The sequence below is a fragment of the Nannospalax galili genome, unplaced genomic scaffold (assembly GCF_000622305.1).
Source record: "Nannospalax galili isolate Female #2095 unplaced genomic scaffold, S.galili_v1.0 scaffold160, whole genome shotgun sequence".
Classification (NCBI taxonomy): domain Eukaryota; kingdom Metazoa; phylum Chordata; class Mammalia; order Rodentia; family Spalacidae; genus Nannospalax; species Nannospalax galili.
In genome coordinates this window covers 2,785,555-2,795,153 of record NW_008346900.1, presented here as the reverse complement: position 1 = coordinate 2,795,153, position 9,599 = coordinate 2,785,555, and the positions used below count along the sequence as shown (strand labels likewise).

At 55.1% G+C, this 9,599-nt stretch overlaps 1 protein-coding gene across 1 annotated transcript; it reads left to right on the top strand.

The window, feature by feature from the left end:
- Window positions 1–432: 432 nt before the first annotated feature.
- Window positions 433–9,148, top strand: Srms (src-related kinase lacking C-terminal regulatory tyrosine and N-terminal myristylation sites). Its single transcript, XM_008843278.3, has 8 exons — window positions 433–1,205; window positions 3,709–3,830; window positions 4,275–4,441; window positions 5,103–5,244; window positions 5,353–5,511; window positions 6,083–6,264; window positions 6,348–6,504; window positions 6,758–9,148. The coding sequence occupies exons 1-8, from the start codon at window positions 802–804 to the stop codon at window positions 6,949–6,951; spliced, it is 1,527 nt and encodes a 508-aa protein (XP_008841500.1). The 5' UTR covers window positions 433–801; the 3' UTR covers window positions 6,952–9,148.
- The last annotated feature ends 451 nt before the right edge of the window (window positions 9,149–9,599 follow it).

The window sequence follows — 9,599 nt, the reverse complement described above, 5'->3', positions numbered from 1 at the left end:
TAGTTTCAGAGGATCTGATGCCCTCTTCCGGCCTCTGCAGGCATTGCACAATGTGCAGACAAAACACTCAAACACATAAAAAGAATAAATAAAAAGATTTGGTCAACATTTAAATACTCAAGCAGTGTTTCATAAATATCTGTCCGCAGGTGATGAGCAGCACTCTCCATCCCCGCTCTTCCAGGGCCGATGCCCCGCATCTAGCAGGGTAGAAGAGTCCCCAGCAGCCTGTGCCTGGGGGTCTGGAGGTGAAGAGCGGCTTGGGCTTCCTGGGCTTCCCTTTCCCCTCCCCAACCAGCCCGCCCCGCCCCACTCCTCTCCACATCATCGCGCCCTGGCCCGGCCCTTCCTCGCCTCTGCCCCGCCTACTGGGAGCCACCTGCGGCACCAACCTTGTTTGTGCCCAGCTTCTCTTACTCCCAGGCCGGCCACTCTGGGGGAGATCCCGCTCACCAAGCGTGATAGCGGTAGAGGACAGAGGCGCAGCGGGTGTGGCCCGGCCCAGGGGTGGAGGTGGGGGTTTCATTCACCGCCCCACTCATTGGTACACCAGCCTGGAAGCAGGAGCCGGCTGTGTGTGTTGCTGCGTACCCCTCTAAATGACTGCGGGGGTCGGTGTGGCCTTTCACTTCACATCCTGTGCCAAGTTGAAACGAGGGCAGGGAACGCACGGTCACTTGGCTGTCCCACCGGCCTTTCCAGTTTCTCCCTCGCACCCTGGGCTCCTGGCTCATGGCTGCAGTGCTCGGCTTCGGCTGCCGCTGCACGGTGGGCCTGGCGTACTGATACCCAGCCAGCTCCATGCGCCCTTGGCAGCCTGGTCCGACGCCCCCAGGCATGGAACCCTTCCTCCGGAAGCGGCTCACTTTCCTGTCTTTTTTCTGGGATAAGATCTGGCCGGCGGGTGAGCCGGAGGAAGACTTCCCCGGGATCTCGGGACTCCAGATCGACCCAGTGCCTGAGCCGCCTGGGGCTGTTGAGCCTCGCGGCTCCCCAGCTCCACCGGCCCAGCTCTTCCGAGCCCTTTACGACTTCACTGCTCGCTGTGCAGAGGAACTGAGCGTCAGCCGTGGGGACAGACTTTATGCCCTCAAGGAGGAGGGCGACTACATCTTTGCCCAAAGGCTCTCCGGACCACCCAGCACTGGACTAGTGCCAGTCACCTACCTTGCCAAGGCCACCCCTGAAACACTCTCAGACCAACCGTGAGTACCTGGGCTTGGGTGCCAGGGCCAAAGACTGCTGTGCCCAGTGGAGTAAATCAGGGTTTTGATTGGGAATTATGTATTCACTGTCAGTGAGGTCTTACTGAGTTCTGCTAGCACCAGGGTGAGCAGACAGGCATGGCATGGCAGTGCACTGCTGAGGGAGAATGCAGGAGCCAGCAGGTCCAAGGACCAGTTGCTGGGCAGACCAGGTATCCATCATGGTCACTGCAGGACGCTGCCTTCCAGAGGCTTTTACAGTATGCATGGAGTCATTGCTGCTTTGAGGCCAGGGCCTGGGGTCTAAGATGCACCTGACAGATTATGCGGAGACTCTCATTGCTTGGGGAGCTCCTGGTGAGGACTTGAGGTAGCTATGCAGGGCTCCTAGTGCTTTGAGGAGGTAGTAAACCAGGTCAGACCCAGGTGTTCACCTGCCGTTCCCATCAATTCATGTTCACCCAAACACCTCAACTGGAGTTTAGGTGTGGAGTACATGGTGGCCCTGACTTGTTTTGAGGAGTAGGTAGGGGGAAGATTTTACTCTTTGCTCCCATGACTGGGCAGTCACTCACAGACAGTGGCTGGTGTGGATGCTTGGCTGTTTGCATGCCAAGAGGCTCATGCAGCAAGGATCTCACTGGGCAGGAACAGGCTGAAAGCTGGAGGAGAGCTTGCTTGGGTAACTGTCCTTGGTCTTGTACCAAAATCGAACTGAGCTGAGTCCTCTGCACACCAGCCTCGGGTCCCAGCATTGCTCAAATCTACCTCTAGCCTCCTGGGGATCTGTTAGCAGTCATGGCTTCCTAGGAGGTTTCATGTGGCAGGTGAAATGGAGACACAGGAAGGGGATCCACATACTTGCCCCATGCCTTCTTACTGGCCCTCAGCAGTGGGTGGGCTGGGCCAAGCAGCTGTTCTGATGGAGAGGGTCTCACAGTCACCCAGGTGTGGGAGACAGACCTTCTGAACAGGTCCTGGAGGCTGTTGGTGTAGCAGGCAGGGCTGTGTTCCTGGGGGCAGGGCAGCTCGTGGGAGAGCTAATGACTGCCTAGGCTTGGAGATCAAAGGGCTGACCACACTTATGGTATCATTAGTTTGAGACACTTGGCCCCATACCGCAGGGAAAGACCCCTGAGGCACATCCTCCATAGCTCAGGATATCACAGGAACCTAGACATATCTTTTAAGAGGCCCTGTTATGGCTTCAGGGAAAGGGTAGGGGTATGGAGGAGAAACTCCCACTTCTGGTTCCCTAGTTTTACTATCCTGGGAAGGGACCCCAGGGGCTCCTCACATGCCAGGGGGTCTCATTTCTCTGCCCACAGATCCTGTAAGCAGGGGCTCTGGTTTTCAGTAGAGAGACAGGCAACTTCAAGGGGCTGGACCTCCAGCTCCTGAAGTGAGTTTGTGTATCTTCCTGAACCTACTGCCTAGTCAGGTCTCAGAGGTTCTGTGCATTCCAGATGACCCAACCCAAGATCCATCCATGTCCTTGGCAGTTCCTCACATCTAGTCAGTCTGCCAACACTGCTCCTGCTTCCCAGGGCTTGGCCTCTGTCCTTTATCTCTTCATATCTTCCTGTTGTAGCTGTGCCCATCCCTTCAGCCTCAGAGCAGTTCCACACCCTGGCCATGCCAGTTCCTCCCCCCATGTCTCGCTGGGAGGGGTACAGGCCTGTCTACTTTTGTGTGGGCTAACCTGAGTCATACTATGTATCCCCCACTGTCTGGCCCCCATCTGGGGCGTGAGAGACCATGTTTAGGGGATTCTTCCTTGCATTGCTATGCTCTCCAGTCCACTGGATTCCTGGGAGGTCTCTGAAGTGAGGAAGCTTAGATGGGATGCTGAGCCAACTGTGGAGCCCTGTTTGGGCCCTGGGGAGCAGAGGTGCACACACTTTCCTGAGATTGTCTGTGGCTCCCAAGGATGAATGGAGCCACACCTGGTGACTTAGGTGGAACTATGAGTAGTCAGGGCTGGCCCACCTTGGCATGGCCCTTCAAGGGGCACAAGGCATTAGAGCTCCCCCTCCCCTGCCTGCTGTCTGCTTTTGCTAACTTTTTGTCCACCCTGCCTCAGTCCCCTTCTCCTGGGGTCCCCAGATCCCATGGTTCCAACCTCTCAAGTGAGCCATGCCCAGCCAGGTTAGAGTCTTAGATTCTCTCCATGACCTCTCCATGGCCATACTAGCAGCTCTGTGACTGCTGGGGCAGCTTGTTGGTTGGGGACCTTGGTAACAAAATTTTAAATTTGGTGGGTTTGATCTGTGGCCAGGGCTATTAGATTTTGGCTGGACCTGATGGTCACATTCTGAGCAGAGAACTAGGGGGGCAGCAGGGTAACAGAAAACAGGTGGCCCAGGTGAACAGATAGTCACACCTGTGAGAAAGAAGGTTCCAGTCACCAGGTGGTGGTGGGCTGGAACCAGTCTTAGCATTTTCTCTCTGAAAGACAGCAGAACTGGGCCTGAAAGGTGACCACTGTGCCCTTGATTTGCAGTTGGTACTTCAGTGGGATCAGCAGAAACCAGGCCCAGCAGCTCCTCTTGTCCCCTGCCAATGCACCAGGGGCCTTCCTCATCCGGCCCAGTGAGAGCAGCATCGGGGGATACTCTCTGTCAGGTACTCAGGCAGCCCTTCAAGACTCAGTTTCCCAAGTCGGGCATCTTGCTCAGTCCTACCAGGCCAGGGACCTTCACCTTTGGAGCAGCTGATCCCCAGACTGCCAGCCCCTCATTCATGTAGGCATGCTGATTACCAAGTGCCTGCCTTCCCTTCCTCCTTCTTCCCTTTCTCCTTCCCTCCATTTCCCCTCCTTCCCTCCTTCCTCCATTCACTACATAGTAGGCTTAGTATTCATTCAACAAGAATTAATGTAACACTATTTAGCACTCTGTGTCCCCAGGGCCCCTTGGCTGCCCTGTGGTCTGCAGCTGCCCATGCTCCCTCCTGCAGAGAGTGCTGACCACCTCAATGACCCCCATGAGCCAAGCCACTTGGGAGGCTGGGGTGTGGGTGTCTGAGACAGGTACAGCCGAGGCACTGGTTTCCATCTCTGTCCCCCAGTCCGGGCCCAGTCCAAAGTCTGCCACTACCGCATCTGCATAGCACCCAGTGGCAGCCTCTACCTGCAGGAAGGCCGGCTCTTCCCCAGCCTGGATTCTCTGCTTGCTTACTACAAGGCCAACTGGAAGCTGATCCAGAACCCTCTGTTGCAGCCCTGCATACCCCAGGTGGGCCTCAAACTCTGCCTGTATCGGGGGGCCACTGAGGATCCTTAGAGTCTCTCAGCCAGCTTCCAGCCTAGACCTGGCTTGGGAGTAGCCAGTGTCCAGTGGTTCTTGCACCCTGGTAGAATTGGCTTCGTCTATGAATTTCATCGCCGCTGAGACTGGTGGAAGATCAGGGTGTAGGGTGTACCCAACTCTGCAGGGCATTAGGAGGAGGTGGGGCCAAGGTAGGGAAGGCACTGACAGCTGCTCCAGGCCCCGAGGGCAGAAGCTGAAGGAGGAGACACTGTTCCCCAGGTGTCTAGTGTTGCGGGGGCCAAGGCAGCAATCTGGTTTCTCTGGTCCCATAATGACAGCCTAGCCGAGGGTGGTAATGAGTATTTTGCGGACAGATGTCCAGCTCTGGTAAAGGGGCTGCTCGTATCCCCCAAAGAAATTAGCTTCATAGTTCTGGGCCAGGCCTCTTGGAGGTCAGCACTGGTCTCCTGTGTCCCAGCTTGGGCCTGCAGTGAGGATATGGTGGGGTGGGAGTGAGGGCCAAGACCTGATACTAGGGCTGTATGTCTGAGACATACAGGAAGGCTGGGTCCCAATAAGCATCCCATCCTTCCTGCTCCTCTGCTAGGGGAGCTGTAGGCAGCACACTAATTATCCCTTCCCACAGATGCCCCCGGCTCAGGATGAGTGGGAGCGGCCACGCTCGGAATTTGTCCTTCGCAGAAAGCTGGGAGAAGGCTTCTTCGGGGAGGTGTGGGAAGGCCTGTGGCTGGGCTCTGTGCCTGTGGCTGTGAAGGTTATCAAGTCAGGTGAGGTCCTGAAGCCAGCCCAGGCCTGTTGGCACCCCAGGCTCTGACTCTGGAGCCTAGGGGCAGTAGTGGACATGGATAGTCTTGGAGCAGCACTCTCTTCCATAGCTGACATGAAACTGGCTGACCTCACCAAGGAGATTGAAGCACTGAAGAGCTTGAGGCATGAGCGGCTCATCCGGCTGCACGCCGTATGCTCTCTGGGGGAGCCTGTGTACATCGTCACTGAGCTGATGGGCAAGGGCAACCTGCAGGCCTACCTGGGCAGTGAGTACCCTCCTCGTGGTCACCCTGTAGAAGCCACACCTCCTGACTCTCAGTGTATCACCCACACCCTCAGTGTACAAAGAGGAATCCTTTGAGGGACACATGTAGCTCAGGCTGCAGCCATCTGGTCCTGGGGGTCTCTGGTCAGCAGAAGAACGGAGCCCAAGGTCTGGCCTAGGCTTGAGCTTGGCTAAAAGATAGTCAAAGCCTAGTGGTTCCAAGGCCAGGACTGGAGTACAGGCAGGAGAAGTTCCCTTTGGGTCATCAGGTTCTATATGTGGCTTTGGATCCAGTCCAGCCCAGCCCCAGTGCTGTCTCCTTTGGGTGTCCAGGCAGGTACCACGGATCAACTTGTTCTGAGGCCCAGTGGTGAGTGCAAAACACCCTCTTCCAACTCCGTAATTGCCTACTGGGCCTTAGTGAGTAGTGCCGCTCTTATTCCCTTGGAGATAGGGAGACCGAGGCATAGAAAGAACAAGTGTGTACACATGTACCTGCCTTGCCAATCTTCACGCTGTACCCATGTGAGGCCTGTCAATCAGTTCTGGCCTCTGAGCCTCTCTCCTTGCAGGCCCCGAAGGCCAAGCCCTGAACCCACCTCTCCTGCTGGGCTTCGCATGCCAGGTAGCTGAGGGCATGAGCTACCTGGAGGAGCGACGTGTTGTCCACCGGGACTTGGCAGCCAGGAACGTGCTGGTGGGTGATGACCTCACCTGCAAGGTAGCTGATTTTGGCTTGGCCCGGCTGCTCAAGGTCAGTGGGGCTCTGGGCTCCCGAGCCCTGGGAGGGTGTGGCACCACTCTGAACTCTTCACCATTGCCTCCCCTCATCTCCAGGATGACGTCTACTCCCCAAGCAGTGGCTCCAAGATCCCTGTCAAGTGGACGGCACCTGAGGCAGCCAATTACCGCATCTTCTCCCAGAAGTCAGATGTCTGGTCCTTTGGCATTCTGCTGTATGAGGTCTTCACTTACGGCCAATGTCCCTATGAAGGTGAGTCACCTGAGGGAAGACCAGGCCTTGTCAGGGAAAGTTTAGTGTGAGGGAGGTAGCCTGTGATCCAGACTGAGGGAGGTAACACACCCTGGCCTGGAAGTCAGTGATCCCCACACCAGGATAGGGGCTGAGGTACGAGCACAAGCTGGCCATGCAGAGGCTGGGGCTGGGCCTGGGGCAGTCTCTCTAGTGACACCCAGGCAGAATCAAGGCAGTTGCTGCCCTGTCCCTCTTGCTGATCCCTCGTCAGGAATGACCAACCATGAGACGCTGCAGCAGATCAGTCGGGGGTACCGGCTGCCACGCCCAGCCACCTGCCCAGCAGAGGTCTATGTGCTTATGGTGGAGTGCTGGAAGAGCAGCCCTGAGGAGCGGCCCACCTTCACCACATTGAGAGAGAAGCTGAGTGCCATCCACAGGCGCCTCCATTTGGGCCTCACGTGACCAGGGCTCCAGGGCCCACAGGCAGTAGCTGGGGCAGCTGTTTGCTGAAAGGTGTCTCCTCAGGACAACACTTGCCACCAGCCTGCCATCGGCACACAGAGAAATACTGCACAGATGGGAATACTAGCCTCAAAGTGTCCAGCACTAGGATTCCTTCACTGATATGGGGTGGTACTTTTGCACACTAGATAGGCACATGCAGACTGGGCCTGGCCATCAGCGCTCACTTAGATGGAAATGAGAACTGATGTCTTCTTCCTGGCATGGCTTGAGTCCCTGGTGTCTCCAGAGGGCTGATAAAACATAGAAGGGAGCTTCAAGGAGGTGCTGGGCACAGGAACACCAGCAGAACCAGCAGTTCCTTCCTGGCCCAGAGCCTCCTCAGCTCCCTCCTACGGTCAAGTCCCACTGCAGGTTTGGTTAAGTGGCTAGTTCCAGGGTTCCAAGCAGACAAATGTCAATAAACATGCTCTGATGGACTTACATACCAGCTCCCGGAATGGAATGCTGGAATCAATGGTAGTTTCAGATAGTAAAGGTGGGTGGGAAAGTTGGACCCTACTCCAAAACCCCATCACAATGTGTATCACCAAGGCCATATGGGTCATGGTGGAACCTGCAGGAGTGACGTGAACATGCCTTCCCATCTCCCTGGGCTGGGATCGAATACAGAGGCCTCACTGGGCTTCAGGAAGGGTAGACTGGTGGCCCAGTGACTGAGAACAGTTCCAGGCCTTTTCCGGGTACAGAGGAATGGCATCTCAAGGCTGGTTCTCTTCATGGGTAGTGATTAGGAGGCATAATTTTCTGGCTGGTAGGGTCAGGCAGGATATTGGCAATTAGGTAACCAACTCTCTGGGAACAAAGTCCCCATGGACTACAGTTGTGTTTTGAGTGTGACCCCTGAGAATGAGGAGTTTGGGGCAGCATACAGAGGTCTGGGGCCTTTGCCCAGGGACCCAAGGCCATTCCACTCTCCTAGAAGCTATACCCAGAAGGTTATGGGACAGAAAGACTGGTAGTTCCCTAGAGGGAACAGAGTTTGGGGTCACGTTTGCACCCACTGAGGCCAATTTGCTCATGATCACTGGCCACATCTGTGGGCCAGTATGGGGACCTAGGATAGAACTTGAACTTCATGCAAAATGACCCTTTAGGTGGAACAAAGACTGTAGGGGTCAACCAGTCAGGGGCTTCCTGATTTTCTGGGTGAAGGAGACCAAAGGTATGGGCAGCACTGCAGAGGGAAGCACTGGGATCTGATTGCTCTGGGATCCAGATCAATCTGCCTGTAGTTTAGGGACAGGGTGGTTCTAGGAGCCATGGAGGCCAGGCCAAGGGAATATGCTGACATCAGTGTCAGGACGGGGAGGAAGAGTGGATTTTGAGCTGAGTCTTAGCCCTGCCTTTGTCTCAGCCTGCATCTCTGACCTCTCAGTCCAGCTGGGGAGGCTGAAGGAGGAGCCTGGAACTGGCGGCTGGTGGCTCAGTGATCCCTGTTTGGCCAGATTTCAAGCAGCAGAGTAGAACCAAGGGATTATGTGGGATAAGATGATGGCATTCTGGGACTGGGGTCGGGGAGAATCTATCATGAATCAGTCTAGAATGGCACTGGAGTTAGGAAGGCACGGGGCTTGGGGAGGAAGTCCATTCTGGGATTGTAGCCAGACTATAGAAGCAGGTTTGGCTAGGGCCTGGTGCATTCCTGTGTGTCTAGTCAGCCTCAGGTGAGATGGTTTGGCCCTCCTAGACTGTGGGAGAGGCCAGGGACTTTCGCGCTCCCTGATATAACATAGAGCCACCCACAAGTCTCACCCTTTAGAAACACATGGCTGTCCAGAACACAGCTTGGAACCCAGAGGCTCAAGATGAGGGATCTGGAGTAGACAGGGGAGGTAACCATGGAGTCCTTGAGACCAGTCTGCCCAAGGCCCAGCTACAACTACCTGAGGACCTGCCCTCCACCTGCACCAGTACCTTCAGCTTATCCTTTGTTACCCCTTCCCTATACCTTGTTGGAAACTGAACTGGGCTGGCCAGGTGCTTGTGAACCTGCTAAATAATGCATGTTCCTGCACTTAATCTCAATAGGAAGCAGGTAGATAGTGCGATTTCTCTTTTCAATAAAAGGATTCAGGGCCAGCGACTATTACTCATTGGTGGAGTGTTTGTCTAGCATGCATGTAGCCCAGGATTTGATCCCCATCATTCAGCAGCAGCAGCACCACCCACCCCAAAAGAAAAAAATTCAAACAAGTATTTTATTATTATTATTATTATTATTATTTTAAATGTGTATGAGTGTTTTGCCTGCATGTACCACTCGGGTACAATGCCTGTGTAGACCAGAAGAGGGCAGCAGGCCCTTTGGAATTTGAGTTACAAATGGTTGTTAGCTGCCACGTGGGTGCTGGGAACCAAACCTAGGTCCTTTGGAAGAGCAGCGAGTACTCTTAACTGTCAAGCCACCACTTTAGCTCCCAGCGAGTACTTTAATATGATGTGATTTCCCAGTCACTTATCTTTACAGACAGGTTAATCTCTCTCATCTCTCTTTGTGGTTATCGTCCAGATCCCTGAGTGAGTACCCTAGGGTGAACACAGCTGGATCAGCCAAAGTGGGGAAGGTGTTCAGGGTCACCACGGAA